This window comes from Vombatus ursinus, unplaced genomic scaffold (genome assembly GCF_900497805.2).
Source record: "Vombatus ursinus unplaced genomic scaffold, bare-nosed wombat genome assembly UNPS02000580.1, whole genome shotgun sequence".
NCBI classification, from domain to species: domain Eukaryota; kingdom Metazoa; phylum Chordata; class Mammalia; order Diprotodontia; family Vombatidae; genus Vombatus; species Vombatus ursinus.
In genome coordinates this window covers 5,070,365-5,097,534 of record NW_020940358.1, presented here as the reverse complement: position 1 = coordinate 5,097,534, position 27,170 = coordinate 5,070,365, and the positions used below count along the sequence as shown (strand labels likewise).

The 27,170-nt window shown below is 43.3% G+C and overlaps 1 protein-coding gene across 7 annotated transcripts in view; it reads right to left on the bottom strand.

Moving 5' to 3' along the window:
* KCNQ2 (potassium voltage-gated channel subfamily Q member 2) overlaps window positions 1-27,170 on the bottom strand; it is a 154,551-nt gene that overhangs the window by 10,256 nt on the left and 117,125 nt on the right. For 3 of the 7 annotated variants that reach the window (XM_027848587.1, XM_027848577.1, XM_027848596.1), the window contains 5 exons: window positions 23,815-23,883; window positions 22,207-22,236; window positions 5,626-5,849; window positions 2,399-2,507; window positions 895-1,026 (listed from right to left, as the gene is read on the bottom strand). In XM_027848587.1, the coding sequence (XP_027704388.1) occupies window positions 895-1,026; window positions 2,399-2,507; window positions 5,626-5,849; window positions 22,207-22,236; window positions 23,815-23,883 (564 nt within the window). Of the gene's footprint in view, window positions 1-894; window positions 1,027-2,398; window positions 2,508-5,625; window positions 5,850-15,921; window positions 15,976-22,206; window positions 22,237-23,814; window positions 23,884-27,170 lie in introns of all 7 variants that reach the window. The other 4 variants (XM_027848578.1, XM_027848600.1, XM_027848609.1 and 1 more) reach the window with 4 other exon arrangements.

Below are 27,170 nucleotides of genomic sequence, written 5' to 3'. Positions count from 1 at the left end.
GTGTGTACAGAAATATGTATACTGAAGTACTTGGCCTAGCTCTTTCTAATCAAAAGAAAGAGGCAAGTTTTCTTTTCCTGTTAGAGTCAAACCTGGAGCACCTTTCCTGTTCTTTGTGCCCCACCCCAGCCACTATGAAGAATAACCTCTGAAGTCACCTCCATCAGGGAGGAGGCAGGGGTGGCAGAGGAGAGGGGCCTACCCACTCTGTTCTGGAAGGAAAGAAGGTGCCAAGCAGCATGTCTACCACCAGGTGGACACACAAAAATCTCTCTGGTCACATCATTCAATAAATTTGCTCAGCCCTCCATCCATCTGTCCATAAGCCTGAACCAAGGAAGGAGAGGTAGAGGGAGGAAGAGAGAAAGGGGGGAGGGGGGGGGGGGAGAGGGAGAGAGAGAGAGAGAGAGAGAGAGAGAGGGAGAGAGAGAGAGAGAGAGAGAGTGAGAGAGCAAAGAATGGGGTAGGAGAGTAAGAGAAAGAAAGAGGGTAGGAAGAGAGAAAGTGGGGGATAGGCAGGGTGAAAGAGGTTAATAGAGAAAGAGAAAGAAGGGGGAGAAAGGGTAGGGGAGGAGAGAGACAGACAGGCACAGGGAGAGAGAGAGAATAATTCAGCATAAGCATGGAAGGGGCTAGGTGGACCCAGTCTAGTGCCTTCTGTCTGGTCTCCTTCTTATCCATTAATATGGGGCCAATGAGAAAGGTTAGTTGTGAGATAACCACCCCCACCTCCCCATTCACAGGCACAGCTATTAACCCACCTTACCTTAGTCACTTGGAAGAAACCATGAGTTTTCCCCTGGGATTTGGTAAAAAGATTGAAAAACCCAAAACAAAGGAGCCAAGCTCTTACACCCACCCCACAACAAAACCAAAGCCAGAGGAGGGTCTTGCCTGGACTGAAGGTTTTTAATCCGGGATAACATATCCAGGTGTCCAGCTGAATACTGTTCAATGACATCCATCACATCATAGGGCCTTAGGCTCTCCTTGAACTTCCGTTTGGAAACAAGGAAGCGCATGACACTAAAGGAGAAGACAAAAAAGGGTCTTGAAATCTCCAGACCAATAGAAACCATAACAACATAAATACAGGTCATGCCTTTGGACATTAGATTAGGTAGACCCTGTGCCCAGACCTGTCCTAAGTCCCAGTACACCTCTTATCTTCCATCTCAAAGGAGACAGACCTCGCGCACAATGAAGGGGCCAGAGTGTTCCCTGGCTTGAACAACTCCAGATCACATCAGTCTGTCCTTCTGCTAAATCCTTCTACATTTCTTTTCTGTACCATGCAATTATCGTCTCGTAGAAAAGTGTAACAATAATGTGTCACACAAGTTCAGAACTTAACACTTTTTAAAGCCCTTTCTCATCTCTTTTATCATCTAACAACACCTCTGAGTTAGACAGCATAGGGAATATTATGTCCATTTTACAGATGAAGAAGCTCAGGTCTGGAGATGTTATAGCCCACAAAAGATAACACAGTTTATCAATGGCAGCACCAGGTGTTGCTTGGAGTCTTCTGCCTCCCAAACCCAGTACTTTAGCCACTCTTTTACCATTGACTTTCTTTTAATAAGTAAGACAAAGCCCTCAGGAGAGGGACATGCATTAAGTCCCCAATATGTGATGGTGAAGAATATCTGAAACAGGTCCCTGAAGATAAACTTCATACTTTTGCCTAAGGTAGATATTTGCTTGTTTGGATGATTTCTAGACCTTTTGCTTACCCAGGTACCTTATAAGAACCCCTCACACCCCAGTTCCAGAACTTTTAAGTTCTCTCCCTCTTTATTTCCCTCTATACCAAGAAACACAAAGCAAACAGGAATGTCAAAATTGGATTAAGCATCCTTGGTATTCTTATGATTCCTTATGATTTCCTTTTGCAGCAAAAATATGTCAAAAGTTTAGTTCTGCAAAGGCCTATGTATACAGAAGCATAGGGGCAAGTAGGTGGTACAGTGGATAGAGTACCACGCCTGGAGTCAGGAAGACCTGAGTTCAACTCTGGCTGTATGACCTGGACAAGTCACTTTACCATTGTTTGACTCAGTTTCCTCATCTGTAAAATGGTGATAATAACAGCACCTACCTCCCAGGGTTATTTTGAAGATCAAATAAGATAATAATTAGAAAGCACTTAGTATAGTACCTGGTACACAGTAGGCACTATATAAATGTTCGCTATTATTATTATTATTGTTATACAGGCAGGACAACCTAGGGAAATGTATCAGTAATCACTAGATGGAATCTACAGCAGAAAACTCTTTTGAGTCTCTCCCTTTTCACTTCTTACAATGCTCTATGCATTCTGCCCGGTGAAGACAAATGCTTCCCCTGCGGCCCCTCCCCTCCCCTCTCTTGCCTTGGGTGCTGAGACTCTTACCACACTGCCCTGATGCTGACTTTCAGGCCTGGAGTCAAATCTTCCGTCACAAACTCACAGTTGCAGCTTTTATTGTCATCCACGATGTCCTCTCCTGGGAGACTCGCTTCTAGGTGAAAGAAAACACCGGCTGTGAATTGGCTACCTGTTACCATGTCCAGAGGTAGTCACAGAGCCCCAGACAGCAGAAGGATGCACCTAGAGAAGGAGCCGACTCATAACCACGCTAGGCTGTTTGGGGGTGTCTGGGGCAATGGTAGGAACACCCCATGGCCATCAGTCACTTATGATTGTGTCTGTATAATGACCGCAAGAGCCCAGTTGGTATACAGCTTCTGCACAGGGCCCTAATCGAGGCCTCTTCTGAACATCCTATCACTGCCAAGGGCACCCCCACCTTCCCAGTCACCCAGCCCTCCTTCTCAGTGTCACCCTTGAGTCCTCATTGTCATCCACACTACATTTCCAATCTGTTGCCAAATCTTATCTTTTCTACTTCATAATATCTCTGGTATACATCCCTCTCTCTGACACACCAACCCCATTAATTTAGGCTCTCACTACCTGGCACCTAGACTACTGAGATAGTCTTTTTTTTTTTAATAATTTTTATTGATCTCTTTGGGTTTTTTTATATCACTAAAATTTCTTCCAGTACTCTTCTCTCTTTCCCCTCCCAGAGAGCCATCCCACATTAAAAAAATAATAACAATATTTTTAAAGAAAAAGAGGAAGAAGGGGGCAGCTAGATGGCACAGTGGATAGAGCGCCAGCCTTGGAATCAGGAGGACCTGAGTTCAAATACAGCCTCAGACACTTGACACTTACTAGCTGTGTGACCCTGAGCAAGTCACTTAATCCTGATTACCTTACCAAAAAAGAAAAAGAAGAAGAAGAGGGGAAAAAATCAGCAAAACTGATTCAAAAATCCTGAAAATACGTGCAATGTTCTACCCTGGTGGCTATCCAACTTCTACAAAGGAAAGTGAGAACTATCTTCTATTTCTTCTTTGGGGCCATATTGGTTCTCTCAACTGACATCTCTACCCCCTTCCAGAGGCTTTTACTAATTTATGATGTGGTTAGTGCTGACTTCCTAATCCCAGTCATTGGATATTTATTTTGTGTATATATAGCCTGTATTTGCTTGTCTGTGAATATAACGTCTCCCTGTAGTAGAATATAAGCTCCTTGAGGGGGTGTTCTCCCCCCTTTTGCATTTGTCTTCCCATGCCTAGTTCAGTGCTTAGAACATGGTAGACTCTTAACAAATTCTATTTGATTGACTGACCAAGGTAGGCAAAAATGATTGTTATACCCATTTTATAGAGGAGAAAACTAAGGCTCAGAGCAGCTAAATGATTTGCCTATAGTCACATAATTTAGATCAGCAAGATTTGAATGTGAATCCAGGATATCTGACTCCAAGCTCAATGCTCTTTCGGCTACATCAATGCTCTTTCAACTCTGCACATGAAGCACATCAGTATCAAACAGCACCATCCAGAGGCAGCTAGGTGGATAGTGCTCTGGGCCTGGAGTCAAGAAAACCTGAGTTCAAATCCAGCTGAGACACTTACTAGCCAGTTGTGTGACCTTGGGAAAGTCACTTAACCCTGTTGGCTTCAGTTTCCTCAGCTATCAAATGGGTACAACAGTAGTATCTACCCCCCATAGTTGTTATGAGAATCAAATTTGCAGAGTGCTTAGCACAGTATCTGGCACATAGTAGGTATTAATAAACACTTGTTTCTTTTCTTCCAACTCCAATGTAGCTGTGTTAATGGAGGGGAACAGAACTGTAGATAAAAACAACCTGTTCTGTTTCTAGAAGCAGCTTGTTATCATGTCAAGATATAAAAGTCAGGAGACTTGGGTTCTAGGCTTGACTGCCACTAATTAGCCATATGACCTTGGGCAGTTATTTAACCTCCTTAGACCTAAGTGTTCACATTTGCGAAATGGGGGTGCAGTCCCAATTACCTTAGGAGACTGTTGTAAAAGGTCAGTGATATCTCATATATGTGAAAGGATTATAAATCAAGATAGAGCACTAGCATAACAGTGATGGTGATGGCAAGTAGCTTTGGGGATATATCTTTGGGGATTATATTTAGATTACACAAGTGTAGAATACTCTTGGATCTACTACTACAACAGCATATATATACTTAGTATACTATATATGCTATAGACATGTGTATGTAGTATATACTATATGCACATATGGGACATCTAGGTGGAATAGTGGATAAAGCGCTCGGCCTGGAGTCAGGAAGACTCATCTTTCTGAGTTCAAATCTGGCCTTAGACAGTGTGTGACCCTGGGCAAGTCACTTACCCCTGTTTGCCTCAGTTTCCTCATCTGTAAAATGAGCTGAAAAAAGGAAATGGCAAACCGCTCCAGTATCTTTGCCAAGAAAATACCAAATGAGGTCACAAAGTATCAGACATGACTGAAATGACTGAACAAAATATACATTTATATATATACATATATATTATATACATACACTATATATACATACACACATGAATGGGGTAAAGAGAAAGGGAGAGGGGGGAGGGGAGAAAGAGAGTGGAAGAAAGGGGGAGGGAGAGGGAGATGGAGAGAAAGAAAGAATTTGAGGGGTTAAAGATTTATTGTAACTAGTAATAATCTCACTTTGGAGGTGAGACCCCATCCAGTCTCCCCATCTTGCTTTCCTACTTTACTCCCTGAAATTCAGGTTGCTGGGGACGTACCACTCTCTTGATGATCAACATAAAGTTTGCCTCTTTCTGACTTTCCTTAGAATAGGGTGGGTGGTTAAACATTGGGGTTTCAAAAGATTTCTCAGTCTATACAGCAAATAAATGAATTTAATATATCAATTAAGCGAGAGATTAAACAGAGTAGGCACTGATTGTCAGTAAACTTGAAAGCAAGAAAAGATGTGACCTATCCACAGAGTACTGTGCTCATTGTAGTACAGGCATTCTTGAGGCCTGGAGCTATACTAGGGAACTGCCTGGTCTGCCTCACAGATCAGAACTTGGTACCCTCACCTACTCTACACTTCTTCTCTGACCTCAATATATTACAACTTTAACTCCTACATTAATGGCTCACTGGTTTGCAAACCAACACTGGATCGTCATCTGGCCACAGTGACCTAGAAGAAAAAGTCTGAGCCTTTAGAATCACCCAAACTGAAGGCACAACCTAATTAGTCACTTGGTCTCACCTTCGGAGTTCTGCCTTGATGCTGCGCCTTTGATCCGGAATGCTTGCCGAGCTCGGTTTCGATCCCCAAAACTCCAGCTCTTGGGCACTTTGCTTGGGCTGTCCTCAATGCTCTGGTCTGCGCTGGGTGACCTCCGGACTGTCTGGGCCTGCGGAGAACTTTTCCCCTTGGCACCAACGCCTCGGGGACTGGAGAAGACACGATCTTTCAAACTGACCTTCTGACTGTTCAAGTGAAAAACCAACAGGAACAGACAGACAGACACACACACATACAGAAAAACAGCAAGAGAAGTCACTCCAGAAAGAACACACAGGCTTTCTTTCAAGTGCTTACGACTGACACCACCTCAACTCAATGGAAGAGAGACTCTGGCTGGAGAGCAAAAATATAAAACTAAAAAATGGGAAGGCAGAAAATAGCCGGTTCAGAACAGCTTCCACAAGAAGGAATTGAAAAAGCGAAGTGGGGAGGGGAGTTAGTTCAGAGAAAAATTGGATCAATGAAGAAGGCTGAAAAAGAAATGCCCTCCATTTTCAGGAGGATGAGAAACAGGCTTGAGTCCACAGGCTTGACCTGGTCCGTTCCCAAGTCAAGAGTCCGGCTCAGGTGAAGACAGCAGAGTGAGGCCCATGGAGTGGCTAGTGATGTTTGTGAATCCTTAAATCACTTTTGTGCTATCACCCAAAGACATCAGAAGTCTCTTCCTTACCTATCCTTGTGTTCCCACCACTACCACCTCCCTGAGCACCCACTAAGAAAAATTAACTTGGCACAATCAGATAATGTCAGTCAAAAATAGATCAAGAGAGAGAGAAAAGGGAGAGAGGAAGGGAAGGAAAAGAAAGAATAAAGAAAGGGAGAAAGAAGCAAAGAAGGAAGGAGGGAAAAAAGGAAGGAAAGGGGAAGGAAAGAAGGAAAGAAGGATGGAAAAAGAAAGAAAGAATGAATGAAAGAAAGAGAGGGAAAGGAAGAAAGAAAAATAAAGGAAGGGAGGAAGAGAAAATAAAGGAAGGAAAGAAGGAAGGGAGGAGAGGAGAGGAGAGGAAAGGAGAGGAAAGGAAACAAAAGGAAAGGAAAAAATAGGAGAAGGAAAGGAAAAAATAGGAGAAGGAAAGGAAAACATGGGAGAAGGAAAGGAGAAGGAAGGAGGAAAAAAGAAAGGAAGGAAGGAGGGAGGGAGAAAGGAAGGAAGGAAGGACAGAAGGAAAAAGAAAGAAAGAAAGAAAGAAAGAAAGAAAGAAAGAAAGAAAGAAAGAAAGAAAGAAAGAAAGAAAGAAAGAAAGAAAGAAAGAAAGAAAGAAAGAAGGGGAGGAAGGGAGGGAAAGGAAGGAAGAGAAATAAAGAAAGAGTAAATATGTTTCCTTTCCCTAAAACACTTTTTTCTAGTTCTTGGGGCTGGTCTATCATTTACCCCATTTGCACCCAGATGTTCTTTACTGAAACTTTTCCTAATACCCACCTGGATACCTTTTCCCCCCTTTTGACCCACCATCAACTCAACTTAAGCCAAAGCCAAAAGCAGACCCATGCTCATTAACAGGTGGTAGACTAATTATAGATGACTGAGTCTACAGAGGAGCAAGTATGCAACTTGATATGATTTGACACCCATATTTCAGCACCAAACACATCCATGTCCTTGGCTGGAGGTGGGGGAAGGGCACACAGGACATTTAACTTGGACCATTTAGGATCATGCCTCCTCATATGTGAGGTCCCTGCCTGGGTTCTATCAGAATGACAAAGGAGAAACACCATGACAACTTGTCACTATGACTTATTTGCAAGCCTGCCCACTCCTATTGGCTTATGATTCAGAGAACTGAGAGTCATTTAGCACAGAAGCATCAGTGGCCTTGGTCAGCTAGGTTCAGGGATGGGCACGCAGCGCCAAAGTCTGAAAGAATCAGGACTGTTGGCCAAAATGTAGGGGCCTTGCTCATGAATGGGCAACACAATTCCAGTCATAGAAGTTCCTTTGCCTGGAAGAGGGAAAGAGGTCAAATCCACTAAAGCAAACTACCCCTGCTCTTTTAAGGACTTGAAATGTCCTCTTTGTGAGTTTGTCTGAAATAATGGAGCTGTTACTTGGGGTTCAGACATCCTTGGGTTATAAAAAGATCTTCTGTAGTAGGATCTGACCTACATAGAAGATGGTTAAAGTTGGCCTCATATATATTTAAGGGCAAAGCTTCAGTTCCCAATTATGGAAACAAGCATCCCTTCACAAGGGCCAGCCAGCTTCTTCCCACCTTCCACAATCATATGGGGTTAGAAATCAATCAGCTTGCTTCTGGGGCACATCTTTGAGATAATGCAATTTTTTTCAAAAAAAAAAAAAAGGCTCTTTGGTTCCCATCATCTTAGATTGTGTCTGAGCTTCTCTGAATTCACTCTTTTTTTCTCATTGTTCAGTTGCCATAGAGATGACTGTGACACCCCCAATTCACTCACAGCTGACTTTTCTGCAGCAGCAAGGGAAAGAAGATGAGGCAGGGAAGATCCCACTCTAACATCATAAAGGATGGACTCTAATTGACCACTGCAATTCTTGACTCAAGAATCAAGGGATGTGTCTCTTCTAGGCCCTGCTGGTCTTGTTGAGACTTCAAAAACAACTTCAGAATACCTTTGGCATTGGGAAGCTTCACAATAAGCACACCACAGTAATGTGCATTCCCATTCCTCACCCCCACCCCCATGCAATTTTCTGGATAGAAAAAATTTAGAGTCTACATTCAGACACAATCTCTCTGCAGGGAAGGACATAGCTTCAGGCTGGAGGGGCACAGGGAAGGGGAGTAGGCAAAGGGATGGAACAGAGAAAACCAAAGGACACAGACACTCTCAGCAAATCTAAACCCATTTTCTCACCCAGCAGGAAGGCCATGCAGAGGGGAGTACAGTGTCCCTGGGATCATCTCTAAAAGATATTAACAAAGCAAACATTAAAAGGCCTTCTACTGAATGTGGCAGGGTGGATTTTGCCACCTGTGTGTATGTATGGAAAGTCTGCCAAGATAGGAGATTTAAAAAGAAGACACTCCAATGATTTATCATACAAAGGAGAGGCTCCTTTTGTTGGTGCAGAGACCCAGGAAGAAAAGTAATCTTGTATGATGGGACCTTATTATGGCACCATCTTAGGTCCTACTCAAGTACCGCTTTGTATTCTGGTTTTCTTAACTAGGAGTTTATGAAGTTTTTTTAGAAAATATTTTGATAACCACATTTTCATATAATTGATTTCCTTTGTAATCCTATGTATTTTATTTTATGTACTTAAAAATACTATTCTGAGGAGTCCTTAGATTTCACCAGACTGCTGCACCAAAGTTTCAGGAACCCCTTCTGTTTTAAAGGAAGCCTATGGGGCAACTCCTTGTGGATGATGTCATTATATGTAGAAGTCTTTCTCATACATTGCTAACTAAGCTCTTTTAGATAAAGTACAAGATGACCCTACCTTGTGTCAACCAAACTCTCCTCTATATAAAATGGTATTAGAAATCACAGCCTAGTAACCATTGCCAAAAAGTTTGGTCTATCCTGTTCTAGTTTACTTGAAAATTATGAAATTGCAAACCAAACTAAAACACAGACCACTAAAATCAGAAGCAATGAAGTTGCCTCACTGATCTAGTTTGCATCTTGGCTACAGGTCAAGTGTCTGATTCCCTTCTCGCCATCTCCCCCTCCCACCACCTTATATTCCTAATCCAGCAGGCAGTTGATGCAGCTATAATGTGTTAGCTTCACAATTAGTAGGCTCAGAAAGGCGGCACACAAAGACAAGAAAAAATTGAAAAGCAGTTGGAATGCCAGGAGTCCAGAAAATCTGAAAAGTGGACCACTTGCCCAGGAAAACTGGGAGAAGTCTAGAGTGTGGTTGAATTCTTCCTAAAGAGAATCAAAGGAGGCCAATGTCTCACTCAAGGAGAACTAAGTATTTTTTGCTCGGTAGATTGATATGTGAATTTTCATGATCCATCCCTCTACTCACGTTTACCAGTGTTATCCAATGTAAGTTTGAAAAGGCAGATAAGCCAGAAGGTCAGATAAATACAGACCAATCTCTGGACAGGGGTTAGAAGGATCGGGGCGTGGCAAGCTCAGACATCTACTCTCCGTGACTGGTGCTTTGTTCTCAAGACAAACCCCTCCATCATGCCTCTTTGAATGACTACCAAGAAACAGAGGCTAATAGACCTTGTACTTACACTAGGATCCCCGTACTTCTGCACTGGACTCTCTGGAAGGAGCAAAGGGATTTCAAAAGAGTGTCTATATCTCACAAACCACTTAGCTACTTTAGCTCAAAGTTGCTCAAATGTTCATTTCGGCAGGCCTCAGTCCATATAAGACCCATGGGTCACCAAGGAATATGGTACCTCAGGGTCTGCAAGAAACACTAAAGCACTCTATCTTTCACTTTAATGTACCCTCTGTCCTCAGAAAGGCAATAGGATTACATGTAATTTTCAAGAAAATATCAATATATAAAGCACATAAAATTTTGTTGCTCTGGGAATTTCTTCCACCAATGAACATCACAACCTGTGTATAACATATAGTCCCAGAGAATTGTCTGAGGTTAAAAAAGGGGTAATTAATTTGCCCAGGGTCCTACAAAAAGTAAGTGTCAGAGGCAGGATTTGAATCCAGGCCTTCTAAACTTCAGCATCAACTCTCTATCCCCTATATTATGCTGCCTGTTCTTCAAAGAGATACCAGGAATGCAATCATCCAAGGGAAACAGTAACCACAATAAAATGGGTTTTTAAATCGCCACTAACCAAAACATCCCTGGAGGATGCTGCTGCCACTGGTGGTCCAGATTCTAATCACCATGGCCTCTGAAGTCTAAGTTTCCAGGCAGAAATATGACACTGGAGTCACTCAGCAATTAAGAAATGCCTTGGTTCTTCAGTGATAAGATTAGCAATTACTCTGTTGTGAGAGCAATGCTGACATGGACTGTTAGAACCAGCCCATGGGCTGCCAGCAGGCTTGGACTGCGTTGGCAGCATCGATTCTGCCAGGCAAGATATGTAGTGGGATCTGCGGGGCAGAAAACTGTACACTTAAACATGGTTGAGTGAAGGACATATGGAAATGAATCAGAAAGGTCCTTCAGAGTCAAGCAGACAGAGGGGAAGAAGATCAGAGAAGAGAGAAAGAAAAACACTTGGAGTTTAGTGCTTCCTACTTCCAAGTAATGAAGTGACTCAAGGCAACTTAACTGGCAAAAATGAAGAATGACAGCTAAACCTTGTTGCCAAGGGAGGCTGTAGAAGATGCTTAAATTGAGCCATCCCTTACTGCACCTGCTCCAGAAACAAGCTGAACAGCCCAAGGCTGCCTACATACTGACCCCTGTCAGGCAATTAATAACGAACGTATCAGTCCTGCTATATTAATACCCACATACAATGATAGGAGCAAATGGAGCTGTTTCTGTCCATCGGTGTGGGGATCAGGTTTCACCGTTCTGGGCTCCTGTAAATACTGGAGGATGTAGGTAATCTCCTGTTTTAACTTTTAGCAAAAGCTTGGGGTCAACTTGAGCCTGGTAATTGATTTCTCTGAGCTTTGACTGAAATGAGGGTCTGGGGGCACTTCCTTGGAATCAGGAGTGGAATGCAGAGAGTATTATGCTTTTTCAACAAGGCTTTTGTCAAAACTATGTTGAAACACCCTCATGGGCAAGATGGAGAGATGTCCACTAGATAATCAATAGTACAGTTAGGTGAGCTTGAACCTGACTGAATAACTAAAACCTGGGAACAGAGAGGAATCTATCAGTTCCAACCCAGGGGCGGGGAAGGTCACACAGTCACATTGGTCTGACTTTGTCATTCTCTTCCTCAATAAACTCCAATAGCTCCTCTGGGATAAAATATAATTTGTTTAATGTTTAAAGGCCTTCACAATCTGACTCCAACTAACCTTTCTAGACTTTAAGCATTACTCCCCTTCTCACACTCTATGTTTCAGTCAAACTGATCTATACCATCTCTACCTCTAATCCTCTGTATTGGCCATCCTCCATGCCTAGAATGTACTCCTTCCTCAGCTCAACCTCTTAGAATCCTCTGTTTTCTTTAAGACTCAACTCAAGCACTATTTCTCCACATTAAACCTTCACGAACTCAGGTTTCAATACCCTCCCTCTTCAAATTGTGTTGTATTTATTTTGTATATATTCTATGTACATGTAGTACATAGAATGTAAGCTCCTTGAAGGCAGGAACTGTTTCATTTTTGTCTTTGTATTCCTAGCACTAAGTTTGGTACCTAGTGCATACTAAATAAGTAATTGTTGATTGATTGATTGATTGGGTACTGGTAAGCCTCTCTTCTTGGCCCTGTTCTATTCAAATTTTTATCAATGATTTATAGGAAGGCAAAGATAGAATGCTTATCTCATTTTTGGATGACTCAAAACTGGGAGGGTTGGTTAATACATTGTATAACAGAGTTCGGATCCAAAAATATCTCAAAAAGGGTGGAATGATGAGCCATGTCAAATAAAGATAAATTTTAATTGGGATAAATATAAAGTCTTGCACTTGAGGGTTTTTTTTAGTGAGCTGTACAAGTACAGCAGAGATAGAAAAAAAATTTCATGTAAAAACACCTGGGACATGATTTTGATGGATTATAGGATCAGTCAGAATCATCAATGGTAGGCCCCCCAAATTAATGCGGTCTTAGGATGAGTCATAAATAAATGCATTATTAAGTGCCAGACACTGTGCTAAGCACCAGAAGATAGTCCTGGCCCTCAAGGAGCCTACCATTTCATGGGTGAGATGGCAAGCAAACAAGCAATATACATGATAAATTGGAAATAATCAACAGAGGGAAGGCATTGGCATTAAGGAGAATCAGAAAAGGCTTCTTGAAAAAGGAAAGACTTTGGCTAAGACTTGAAAGAAGCCAGGAAATCCTAAAGGTAGAGATGGGGGGGAAGGAATTCTAGACATTGGTCACAGCCAATTAAAATTCTCAGAGTTGGGAGATAGAGTGGGCTGTATTAGGAGCAGTAAGGAGACCAGGGTTGCTGGATTGAAAAGTACAAGGGAGAGGAAGGTGATTAGGATGATGAAGGGACTCAGAACATGCTATCTGGTTATCAACTGAGGTTAAATGGAAATAGTTAGCCTAGGAAAGACTTGGTATAACACGATCTTGAAATATTTGAAGAACTATGCAAGAGAGAATAAAAATATTCTGCTCTAGAAAGCTGAACTAGGACAAACAGGTGGAAGTGATATGGAGACAATTTTCAGCTTAATCCATGGTAAAACTTTCTAGGGATGAGAATTGTTCATAATTGGAATAGGCTGTTCGGTAGGGAGGGAATTTCTTGCCAATTTAGATCTCAAAGCAAAGAAATTACCACAGATCAGGGATGTTGCAGGGGAGATTCCCATTCAGTACAGGTTGGACCAGATGACATCTGAGCTCCCTTACAACTATAGGAGTCTATGATTCTAGGAAGCATGGGAGAGAAGATAGAGAGTTTGGATGATGGGGAAAAATTCAACTTTTCACTTGTACCAAAATCACTGACATTGTGGGAAGCAGTTAGTGTTTACTAGAAATCAGTGCCTAAAAGATTCCTAAGCTCCAATATTTCAGAGGCACAGATTTCAAATAATAAGGGCTCTATATAATCCATACTTTTATTTTCCTTCAGGTTGCTACTCTTCTCTCATCTCTCCAAAGCTGTGGCTGAAGTCCTAGATTGGGCATTTGAGAGGGAATCAGAGAGTCCTTCAGGACAACTTACTACAGTTCAACAGAGGCTACAGGAGTCAGACTGAAGTCATGGTTAATCTGGGGTCATCTCTTCCCATGAGAGTTTCCCTAAGGAAACCCAAAAATAAATAGATTACACTATCCCCAGTGCTCCAGTTATCACTTCCATAAGATCCCAGCCATGACTCCCTTCCTCCATTTAGGTAGCAAATATCCTACCACTAACACAATCCCAATGACCACTGACCCATTACCATTACTCCTTCAATAGCCAGCTGTGCTTATTTATTTCTGTCAAGTACACCTGGATTATCTTTGACTCTAAGCTACTTGAGGGCAGGGATTTAGCCTGACCTTTAAATTCTATACCACCCAGGTGCCTGTGTCCTGCTAATCACAACTTGGGAGCTTCCCAAATACTTGTTTCTTGAAAAGAGAGCACCCAGCCCTCAAGGACTGCTAAATATGTATCTCCACTAGTTAGAAATGGCAAAAACAAAGGCCAACTCCAAAATGTGAGATATTGGGGATTGTGCAAGAACTGAATCCTGCAGAATCTAGTTAAAAGAAAAGAATTAATGTCATCCAAATTAAATGGAAGCATTTATTGTGTCTGATTTTGCTTGGGAGTTTGGAAACACTGGACCGTCAGGCCAGGAAAGCACCAACAGGAATACAAGATACATTCCCATAGCCAAGAAAAGGGAGATGGGTCCGGAGCAATTGCACCCAAAGAAGAGAAAATGGAGAAAAAGTCAGACACAGACTCAAGGAAGGCTCAGGGAACCAAAAGTAAGTGGGAGTAATGAACAGAATGGTGGATTTGCAGTAAGGAAGGCCTGAGTTTGAAACCTGCCTCAGACATTTAGTAGCTTAGAACCCTGGACAAATCATTTTACCTCTTAGCCTCAGTTATCTCATCTGTAAAATGGAAATAACAATAGCACCTACCCCACAGGGTTGTTGTGGGGTTCAAATGAGATAACACATGTAAAGCATTTTGCAAATCTTAAAGTGCTATATAAATACTGGCTATTATTATAATGTGGAATTTCAAAGAAAAAGAATCTTGCAATTAGCTCCAGGGGAGAAGGGACATCAATGGTGCAATTTGTACTGTTCCTGAATTACTGACCTCACTTTTTACACTTCAGTTCCCCAAGAGTCATATATCCCTATGCCACAATGGCCTTTATCCCAACAAGAGAAGGCTTTGTCTCTTTGCAAAGCCTCCTATAAGCTCCAAGTGCTGTCTCTGCCTCCCTAGCAGACATGATACTTGGTAACACCTTGGAGGCATCTACAATCCCATCATTCTTGCCTCCTCATAAGGGCAGGCAGTAGAAAGAAAGGAATGGGATAAGGGAAGTATGCTCCCAATCTCACTAGGAGTTCATGGTCCCTGGACAAAGGCTGGTGGAACTGAGGATGTCAGATGGATTCAATACCACATGCAGGATGCCATTTCACAAGCATGCTGCCCCCCTGAGTCCCTGGTCTCACTGCACTTCCCCATACACACACACTCAGCACAGGTCCTTTTGGGCATCAGCACTGACAGCATGCAGGCGATGAGAGGACCAGTCATCCAACCCCCAGGGACAGAGTTGGCTGCCTACATTTTTCCGTGCTCCACTTTTGGGGGAAGAAGAGGTTGGAAAAGGAAAGGGCCTGAAGGGTGGGGATGAAATTTCAGGGCAAGCAGGAGAATGATAGACATAGTCACACACCAAGACAATAGAAAAAGACATGATAGAAGACATGGAAAAGTCTTATGCTCCTTAGACAGGTTGTCAAGAAGCACAAGTTCATAAGGAATTTGGGGAGTTGTTTGGTTTTATTCCCCCACCATCTTGCCCAGTCTGCATAGGGAATACTGAATCTGGCCTGGGGGCCAGGAGAGGGAGGGTGGAGGGATGAGTATCTAACACTCCTTCTCTGTGTGGATTGGGACCTCCCTGAGCTTCTCAGAAGCTGCCCACCAACACACACAGAGAAGAGGCATCCTTTTGGTCGATGTAGGCTGCTTACACATTAGTCTAACTGCATAGTAGAGGTTCTAGATTGTCGGACCTCACCGAAAACAGACAGTGTAGGATCAACTCACCTGGGAAGGTTTACTTTTGAGCTTTCAGAGAAACCAGCACACAACTTTTCCTTCTAATTTTACATTTGTTTGTTTGTTTTTTTCCCAGCTCTGGAAAGTAGGAAAAGCATCTCATCTTTCCTCATCTTTGCCACCACCAAAATGAATAGAAAATTTCCATCCTGCAATGCTGAAGCTTTGTTTAGGACATTGCTTAAGAATTGATTCAGGCAAGAGAGCAGGATGCCCAGGAGGGTGGCTACGGACCTTTATCCCAATAGAAGCTGATGGATGGCTTGAGAATGCTCTCCAAAGTCTTCCCTCCCCCTACATCTAGTACCTCTATTAAGCAGGGCAGTATTTAGAACAGAGGGGAGCAGGGCAGAAAGAATGGGCCGTGCAGCAGTGGGTTAGTCCGTGCGACGCATTTCCCGTGGTACCTAGAGTTTCCAGAGCAGCATCCACACAGAGACTCTTTGCACGGTTTGCTCTTACTGGAAATGAGGGGAGAGCACAAATTAGTTCGGGAAGCCAACGCCAAACAGGACACTTTCATTCTGGTTTGTAGATGCATCAAAAGAGAATTAAACGCCATCCTTTTAAGGGCCAGGCTCATAGCAGGAGTCTGTACTGAGCAGCTCCCTGGATGCAGGGTTCAATTTGTTTAAAAGAAAAAAAAAGAAGAAAGGAAAGAAGAAAGGAAGAAAAAAAACAAACCAATCAATTCAAAGACTGAATAGAGGGCACTGCTCAGCCTCCAGTCCAACATCACTGAGAAAGTCCCTCCATCTTACCATTTACTGATTTTTGGCAGCAACTGACTTCAGTAAATGTAGTAAGGGGGACTTCAGATCAATTCTTCTGCCTACTTGGAAAAAAAGAGTCTCTTTTTTCCCAAAAGCTTATAAATACATTTTTTTCTCTCTAAAGTCAGAGTTCAAGTAAACATTTCTTTTAACTTATGTATTATTTTTTGCTATTTTCATGCTGACAAAAAATAATACTTGGGATTGGGCTTTGTCAAAAACTGTTTGAGAATGCCACAAATCCTGCAAAGCCACAGAGCTAAGGAAGGGAGAACTCAGAGGTTCCTTTGTTTAGAAGCTCAAACGTTTTGGGGAAGAAGGAGGGAAAGTGCAATTCAGCTTTATTGACCAATTAACACACCAACAAAGCTTCACAGATCCGGCCAAAGGAGTCAGACGTTAATTTCACCTTGGCCTCTCACGCCATCTGACATTCCCCAAGCCAGGCCTCCCCTGTTGTGGAACAGCTAAGACAATTAGATGAAACTGAAAGTCAAGTGAAACTCGATATTATTCAGGAGGCAATGGCAGAGGTGTCATTGGGTGATTTCTCACAAACTAATAATAGCTTTAATGCAGAGAAACCAAACCTGATTCCAGTTTGAACTTGGAAGGCCACGTACATGTCACCTGGGTCATAGAGGACTTTGCAGACATAACTCGTTGCTTCATGGAATTTAGCCCACATTTCAATACAATCCACCTCTCTCCCTCCCTCCAAAGGCCCAAAATGTTTATCCACTTCCCCTGAACAGGCCCTGGTACAGGCACAGGTTGACTAGTACACTGGGATCTCATGTACACTCTTTAAAATTCAAGAAACCTCTGAACAGTATACCACGCTTCCTTGTTGACAAAGGAGGTCTGTCTTTGCCACATGTTCCTCTCTGATGGAGGAGTTACTAGCAGCATTTTCAGATGCCCCTATCTCAGCACCAGAAGCTGAGATCATCAAAGTTAAGATTTAACCCCAAACCCATACTTCTTCTGTCTAATTGTTTTTTAACAAATTACTAACAGCAACAAAAAAAATTTCCCTTCCTGCAACATTTGAACTTTAATTTGGGTATGTTTAACAGCCTAGAATCCAATTAAACTATAAGCTCAATAATTAACATGATCTCTTTAACAGAGAAATATTAAGATCCCCAAAATCTGCTCCTTCCATCTATCACATGGTCACATGGCTGCCCTGGGTGGCTTACTTTGCTGAAGAATAGGAAAGTAATCCCATTCAGGGAGGGTATCTCCTATGTCAGCCCAGGTCTACAGCATCTATGTAAGTTACTGTAAGCTCCAAGTGGGCAAAGGTTCTTTTGAATGAGTACTAAGTCAGTATAGCAACCAGCATGTAGACTTTGACTAATATTAGTCAGATCTCGCTTCTTATTATTTGTTTTATCCCATGCTGTTGTTTTACAGTCAAATGTTTTACCCAAAAACTATCTTCAATGGCTCTGAAGACTTGATGTTTTCAGAGAATAACAAAAGCGAGTTGGAGAGAAGGTCAGCATGGTGAATCCTTGTATATCATTCACGACTCTGAGGGCCAAGTCTCTGCCTCATGGAGAACAGTGCAAAAGGATCATGCTTGGGCTGGCAGGCAGTCCTCCTTCATGTCCCACCTCCCCATTCTGATCTGTCACCTGTTCAGATCAGCCAAAGGGAGCTCTCTGCACAGCCCCAGAGCAGCTTATAGCCTGCCCCCCTCCCCGTGGGTTCTTGAGGCCTGCATGAGGGTGGCACAGTAATGTCTACACAGATTCCCTGGCAAGACCAGACAGTACAGAAACATGACTCAAACACCTAGACTCCACTTCCTCAGGACAGTGCTGCCAGAGGCCCGTGGAAGGGTGGGAAATGCACATAGAAAAGAGAAAAGAGGTGAAGTCCCCAGGTACATGGGTGTGGATAGAGATTCCTTACCTCCCCAGTCCCAAGCACAAATACATGAGTCAGCAGGAAATGAGATGGGATGAAATAAAATGAAGGACAGAGTTAGAGCATTCCACCAATTCTTAATGAAGGGCATCAGAAGCCAGGCAGGCCCTCCAAGACCTCACGCCATAGCAACGGTGACATGAGGGGAACTGGATCTCTAAAACAGATTTGGGACCAGGACACTAGAAGGACTATTTATCTATCTAGTTTTATAAATATGGATATAGATGACACAAAACTAGCCTTTTCTAATTTTTGAATTTTTACCAACCTAACCCAGATCACAAGAAAGATAGATTTGCCATAAATTTCACAGCACAGCCCTGGGGTCATCATGACCTCAAGTGGCCAAAATCACAAGTGAATATTCTCAGCATCATACAGTTCAAAAGACCACTTATCTGTATCCAGGAAACAGAATTTTATTGCTGCAAGTTGGATTTTCTTGTATGTAACATCTCCTACCTTTTCAAGGGCCAGTCAACATTTTATACCACAATCTGGAATAGTTGGATTTGGAAATATAAGCATGGCTTCTGCAAAGATGGTTAGAATTCCAGGGCTCACCCAGGTCAGGCTATGGGGCAGGGGCTAGAGTGGGCAGAGAAAGCTACCAGGAATTTTCTCCATAAGTCTATCTGCCTGAAGGGAGCAAACAGATAGCTAACCAGTAGCTCTAAAAAATACAAGCTCCCCATGGAGCTAGGAAAATCAAGCTCTTGATAGACTGTGAGAGGAAGCAAGGAGAATTGATGATCAGAACCAACCTAACGAATCACAGACATTCAGAGTTTACTTCCCTGTCTGGAAAACAATGGCATCTATTTGAGCACCTGCTAGGAACTGAGGGCTGTTCTGGGAGTTGAGCAGGCTTCTGGAAGAAGGATATGCAGGATGTCACCTATTTCCAGGAAGCAAAAAGGCAACCATGAGGGACAGTTTCCATAGCATTACACTATGAAGAGTACCAGATATTCACGATCAATTCGCAACAAACCTGACTTTTTGTGAACAACCAGCATTAGTGACATCAGAATCTCAGTCATTAGGGCTGATTTTTGTTATTTAGGGAAACCAGGAACTCATTTCCATCAGGCAGCTAATTAACAGAAACTGCAGGGGAATGTTATTTCTTGCCATTGTTCAGAAAAGCAGAAGATAAGACTTCCACTAAATATGGGATGGGGTGCCAGTCAAACATGGCAAAACCAAATCACCATTGGTTTCAGGGCACCAGCACCCTAAAAACCAGATTGCCACTTACCTCTTTGCTTTCATCTGGGGAAACTAACCTCTCCACTACCATTATCCTGGACTTGGGCCAATCTCAACTATATGTCCTTTCTCAAAAAACCTTGGGACTCCTAAGTGGACCGGGTTTGGAAATCTACAGGGAACGGTTTGGGTAAATTCCTGAAACATACCAGCATCAATGTTGTGAGTTTACAAAGTACTGGAGGCCAGGGAGGATGCATCTCATGGAAAAACACATGGGAAAGAGGCTGGGCTGTGCTAGGAATAAGGAAAAAAGGAAGAGGGGGAGGGGAAAGAAAAGAATCATACAGAGCACATTACATAATGTCATCACAGGAGCCAGTGGTATGTCCTCACCTTTAATCCTGCCTTCAGTGAGAGCCACCTCATCTCAAAGAGGACAGAGCAGAAGTCAGAGAGACCCAGAAAAGGGCAATGACAATAATTAGAAGCATTTGGGGTGAAGGGAGGTGATATATTCCAAACTGGGGTGGGGGAGAGGGAAACAAAGAGGCTGTCTAAAACTACTTGGAGTAGAAAATAGCGAGTCACCGGAACAAGCAACACAATCCTGAATAGCCCAGAGGAGGCCATTTGGACACCTCATGATCATTCTCACAACACAAGACCATGTGGTCAGGTGGGAGAGACTAGAGGAGAGGGGAGTGTGTACTAAGGCAACAGAGCTGAACTAGATGAAAGGAAAGATCTGACTCCACACAAAAGGAACCTGGAAAGCACATAGGGATATCACCCAAGGGCAGGGTTTGTGTTGATTCTCAGCTAAATTTGATCACTGAGAGTTCAGCAATGTCATTCCTCTTTTCTCAGCCAATCATGGGTCTGCAGAGGAGGGAAGGCATAGCACAATGACCAGAAGGAGAATTTCAGCAGTGGCCATGATGGGTCTGGATACCAGTGGTGACTCTTCCAGCTGGGGCTGAAACACAAGGTTTGCTAGTCTTCCCAATTCAGGGCATAGCTGTTGTTTCCTTATGGGAAAGCCAGGAACAATTTTCCCCAATGTAACATCAGTTGCGTAGGAAGAATGGCTGGGGGGCAGGTTAGCATGGAGAATTGGGCCTAATTCTTTCCTTTTAAGCCCCTAAAGCCAACATCAGACCTCACACTTATACAGCCAAGCCTCACATTCTTACAGAAGCTGACTGAGGCAGGAGTGTCTGATAAGCTGGCTCTGCTATTGATCCACAACTCAACTATGAAAACATGATCTAGGTGACTGTTATTATTTAGCAGCTTGTGGATTGAGCACTTTGGAGGCTATGACTGCACACATAAGCTCATATAAGGGGGAAAAGACTCAACTAAGAGAGGGCACAGTCCTACAGTATTTGGAAAATTGTCCTCATTTTTCATGCTGAGGGGAACAAAAGAAATGTTGTTATTGCTTTCTTCTCTCAGCCACTGGTCTCCTGCCAAGGCTTTCCTACTTGGGCACCAAGCCTCACACCCCCCCATGATCACGTAGCCTCTAGCAGCCCAAATTCCACAGAACTTCACAATGTCTTTGCTGGAAGGAGTCAGATATTGTCCAGTCTGACCCCTTCATTGTGTAGGTGAGGAAACTCGAACCCTAGAGAGTAAAATAGTATTTTCCTTTCCTCTTGTCATATATACTGCCTTTCACCAGCTCTTTCAAACTAGGGGCCAGGAGAGCACCTAAAGATTCAGTACCTAAAGAGTTCCTCAAAAAATGGGTCTATGTCCTTAAGAAGAAACAGCAGACTTCCTAGCTGAAAGAACATTTAGCTCAGAATTTCTATAGACTTTCTGAGCCTGTGGTTGGATTTTGGTGGGGAATGTGGAGGCAAGGTTGATATATCACACGGGAAGAAAGTCCCTGGGGCCTCTAATCAGTCACTCCCTGATTTGAACAGGCAAAAGTCAAAAGGAGAAAAATTCATTCTGGCATCATGCTTTAAACAGTGGCAGGCAGTTTTTTTCAGTCCACTGTGAAGACACTCTTGAGTTTTTGTAAGATCCTTTGCCAAATATTCTGAGCAAAGATTTCTCCCCAGGGAACAGATCTCACAGCCCCTGGAGCAGAAACTACAGATTACCCTGGTCCCACATGCACCTATCCACTGGCCAGGAGAAGGGACAGGGACACTGCCTAGAACATCAAAGAGGCCCTAGCTTGACTCCAGTTGGCCAAGACCTAGACTAGCTGTGAAATCTCACTCTGGTCTAAAAAAAAAAAACTATATATATATATATATATATAATGTTATGTTATATATAGGAATGGGGTGAGGTCTTAAAGGAAAACTCTGCCTCAGGGTCATGTATAGTAGCAGGCTAGACCAGAAGCCTTTTCACCACAAGGGGGTGGGAAAGGTGACCCTGAAAAACAATGTGCAATCTGCCATCAGCTGTCCCCAGAGGCCCCCATCCACAGAGCCACAAAATAATTCCAGAATACATTGAGGAGAAACAGTCAAAACAAAGGAAAAGTGATTTAAGGACCAACATCACCATTGTGCATGTGATACAGACAGACGGACACACAGGCACAGTCATACAGACACCCACAGACCACACAGTGAGAAGCGCACACACAGAGCTTGTTCTGCCCATGGTATTCAGCTCCCTTTGGCTGAAGACACCACAGACGGAAAAGAGGGCTAGAGGTAGATATATAAATACACACACAAACAGAGCAGTATACCAAATAGAGCATGGGAAGGCAGGAGATATACAGACCTTGGTGATGGCTCAGGCTGAGGTTCTTTCCTTTAAACAGAAGCAACAGTGAGTTAGTAGATGTGTTCAGCATAAAGGGTACAAAACTCTTTCCCCATGTATAACAAATAGCAGCATCCACCCAACAACCGATGAACCCTCCTGAAGAAGGCAACTCTAGACTGACTATGTGGGCCTGCCCACCTGGTATTTCACTCTGAGGGAGTCAACTGAGATTAGTGCTTTTTCTTTGCCTTCCCAAGAAGAGATTAAAAAGATGCTTTATCTAAAAAGCCAACCCTATTTGTTATCCAGATCCAGAAGATGGGAGCCCTGCTTACTCCAATTCCCACATTTTCCCATAGGGTAAGATAAAGCTTAAAAGGAAGAGAGTGATCTTGGTTTCTTTGCCAATCCTAGTAGATTCAAATGTGCTCATGAGGGAGATGTTAGGAAGAGCTGTTACAGGGCTATTGAACTCAGAAATCACCCATTCATTACCATATTTCTCCACTCATCCTGCCCAGCACCCCAAACTAGCTCATGCCTCAGCCAAGCCTAGGATGTGCTAAGATACAAACCTGGAGATGGGAGGTTAGTACTCCTGCTTCTTGGACTAATCCAGGTCACCTTCATTTTCCTTCACAGTAAAACCCCCCACCCCAAACCACAGACCCCCAGACAAAGTCTAGATGAGTTGATCATCTTATGCTGGGGTCCTACACAGGCTCCCTGGAACTCAGACCCAGGCACACCTGAGAGAAAGGGGAAGGGCTGTCAGGGACAGAAGGTGGTATCAAAGACACAACTGCCATTGACCTTGTCACACAGAATCATCATTGCTCAGATGTGGGGGCACTTTCTGCCTAAGAGCTCAAGCAGCTTGCCTCATAGCTCAATACACAAATTTCCCCCCAAGAATGCACAACACAAGGGAATACAAACACAGGGAAAACCATACAAAAATGAATCATCAAAGCCACACTTCTGCCTATAGGTAGTCTCACAGTGGGAGAGAGATTAATGCTTTATGGCATTAGCTACTGCCTTCTTGTCCCCACAGCTAAACTGAACTGACTCCTCAATTACAGCAACACCTCAAGTTAGATGTAGCAATGAGCAGGAGTAAGCAGCCTAACCTAAACATCTTGATGAAATTGCCTACAGTAATATCATTGGTAGCTTGGTAAAGAAGTGTGCTGGAAGTCAAAAGCCCACAAAACAGGTGGTTAAAAAAATCTGTCATTCTAACATTCTTCCTGGTCCTCTGACTTCCTCAAAGCCAATTTCTCAAAAGGAAGAACTTTCCAAACAGATGCTATGAGCAAGCAAATCATAGAATCCTAGGATGAGGAGACTCAAACTATCTAACCCACCCTCTGCCAACTTTTGCACAGCTAATGAAGTGTCCTACTTTTAAGATACTCAGCGAAGGATAAATGAAGAGGGGGTTGTATCATGTTGAGATTGAAAGAAAAAATCACAAATAAAGGAATAGATGTAGGGAAATCCAGATACATGAAGACCTGCAGAGTGCACACACAGGCGGGGCAGTGGGAAAGAGACAGATACAGGCACAAAGAAACAGAGATCTCATCATTTCCCCAGAGCTTTAGCCACTTTGCTGACCTGAAAGTGAGTCCAGATTTGCTCTTGAGGTTTCGGAGAAGTTCCAGTTGGTTGAGAGGTGGAATCAGTCTGGAGTACAAAAAAGAAGAGAAGAGTTAGATTTCCTATCAGACCAGTCCAGTATCTCTCAAAAGGGCCTTTCATCTACTTCTCCCATTAGTATCAGCTTTAAAAATGGGCAGTTTGACTTAAATGCTCAAGAGCCACCCTAAAATGGTCTTGACATTAGCAGAAGAGAGAGAGAAACCTCCTTTTTATGGCCCCAGATCTAACCTACTGGGGAGCAATACCCTTCTGTGCTCCCCACCAATCTGTTTTCAGAGGATTAAAAGTTAGAAACTTTGGAAGAAACTTTAGACATAGTCCAACACCATCATTTTACAGATGAACAAATTGAGACCCAAAGAAATTGTGAGTTAACCCACCACCACACAGCTACTTAGCAGTAGAGATAAGACTGGAAACTACATCTCCTGACTTCTACTTCAGGGTTGTTTCCATTCCACTGCTCTGACTTATCATAGGGAGTCATTGAAGGTTTTTGAGCAGGGAAGTGACATGAAAAAAATCAGTGTTTAGAAAAAAGTAATCAGACTATGTATGTCTAGAATAGATAGGAGAGGGAAAGATTGAAAGTAGGGAAACAAATATTTAGGAGGCTATTGGAATAGTCCAGGCATGAAGGGGAAAGAGGTAGAATTAGGGTAGTAGTAGCTGCAGAAATGCAGAGGGTGGAGCAACAGATGCTATCAACATTGCAAATCAAGATAATTAAGAAGTCTAAGGAAACACAATAGTCATGGATGAGTTCTTTTTCTTAAGTGGTGGTCACATGGGGCTCGTCTACACTTGGGTGCTTCTGTTGGTCTAGGACACCATGAAGGGCTGAATTGTCTTGGAAAAGCTGGCTGCTGAGACGGAAGATCCCGAAGGCAGAGAAAGGAGGACCTGAAGTGTCTCATTAAAAAAAAAAAAATGCAAAAAAAAGTCTCTCTTTGGAAGCCTGCCAGCCCCATTGAAAATACAGAAAATAGAAAACACCAGGGACCAGCAGCAGCAGATGATAATTAAATATCCTATTGTCTCTGTCCTTCTTCCTATTTCACTGGTAGTTTCAATTTTAGGACAGAAGTGACAACAGTTCTAGCTTCCAAGAGGGCAATTTGAATTGGAATCACTGGGTAATTTGTTTGGCAAAGCTGCCCCTTCTACAGGGACCACTTCTCATGAACAGCTGCTCTATGTTTTATTTTTGCATTGATAATAATAACTAGCATTTTACATAGCACTTTGTTAATGTTTGCTTTATAGATGTCACCTCATTTCATTCTTATAACAACCCTGTGAGTTAGGTGTTATTATTATCCCCATTTTAGAGAGCAAGAAACTAATGTTCAGAAAGGGTCACACAATAAGTGTCTGAGTCAGAATTTAAACTCAGGTTTCCAACCCCAAGCCCAACACTCTACCTAATGCACAACTTCAATATCTGACAGTTGTAGAGTAGAGGGTTGCCAAAAGTTTGACTTCCTAACCCCAAAAGGAAAAACCTAACCTATCCTAATCCCCAGAAGCTTAAGGTCATATATTAAGGACTTAAAGAGACCTTGGGCATCATCCTATCTCACTGCCCTCATTTTATTGATGAGGAAACAAGTTGCAGGGAGCTGAAGTAACTGGCCCATAGGTAGCAAGTGGGAGAGCTAGGATTTGAACCTAGGTCCTGTGACTCCAAAGCCTGCATTTTTTCTGCTGTACCACTCTGTCCTTCAGATTCTTGCCCTTTCACTGAAAAGGTAGGATCGTATCCTGGATTTGCCAGAGGATAATGCACACAGGTTGTTGGCTCCCAGACATAGTTTTGCAAGCATCATGAGAGCAATGACAAAAACTCAGGCTCCATAGCAGCCTTTGGGATCCTAATTCCTTCTCCTCTCCTGTGTGACAACAGCTGTCCCTAAGTCAAGGCTCTCCCTAAGAAGGTCTCTTAGAAGCTCACACTGAAATTGCCTGAGTTATTCTCTGAACATGCCATCCCAGACACAGAGACTAAGGAGCTAAGTGGCCTGTGCCAGCAGCCACTTACCCTGATTCTATTTCAGGCTTGGCCTCTTCCCAAACTGGAGACTCCCAAGTCTCTAATGCCCGATGCCTAGGCCCCCACATGCTAACTGGACTTTCTCTCTCTCTTCCCTGAAAGGCACCCTTCCTTGCAGCAGGAGGTGAGCTCCAGGTAGAGGAGGATAGCTAAGCAGGAAGGCCTGGCCACAACAGTTAGAGGTACAGCTCATGCTGAGGGCACAGCCGCGTGGCTGCCGCAGAAGAGGGGTGAGCTCAGGTGCACAGTTTCATCCTTCCCTGTATCTTCATTATACAGGCCCAGACCCATGGCCTGTTCTCCCAGTCTCCCCCAATCCCACTCCTTCCCAGTTCCCCAACATCAACTGTAAACATTCACCACAGATGGGAAAAGGAGCAAGAGACAAGTCAGTCCCCCACCCCTGTCCCACCACACACTCACATGTTCACAACACACACATACATACACACACACATACACACTGGGTTAGAAAACACAATACATAAGCACCTCAGAGCCAAGGTCAGAGAAAAGTCATGCCTGAGACACAGTTACAACACCATCACAAAAAAGAAGGATCAAGGGAGGAGGGGCAATAGCATGTGCAACACACATGCGAACACACACACACACACACACACACACACACCCCATCACTTGCCAGGAGAGTCTTGAGTATTTCCTAAATGGATCATGTCTTATGGTGGATGAAAGAGCAATGAGAAATTTAGGGAGCTGGGGAGGGTGGGGAGGGCAGGGATGGAGAGTTGAGGGTATTGTACCCAAAGGAAAGAGAACAGCTATGGGTCATCAAGTGGTAAGGGTCCAGAGGGCAGTGGGGCAGCTGACTCCATTTGACAAGGCCAGTTAGGTCTCCCACAATGCCCATCTGGGGCATCTAAGAGGGCTGCTGTTCTCGTGTTTTAGAGATAGCACATGGATATCACACAGACACCACACCAGCTTCAGGGCTTTATAGGAGACTTAATCACCCAAGACTGAAATCTCACAGGCATGAGAACTATCTTTTGGTCAGCAGAAGGTAGATGTAACATTACCCAGATCCAGGGCTGGGAAACTCCATCTGTGTCTCCATCATGACAAGTCTGGTTCACATTGGGCTTTACTTTTAATTCTGATAAAGGAAACTAGGCTAGTATGAGACAACTTCAGGTTTTTCCAAAAGACTTTCCCATCCCACATCATTATCCAGCATGGGTGGTGAATATGGCTTTGCTGGTCACTAAAGCCACTGAATCAGGTCAGGCATGTGACC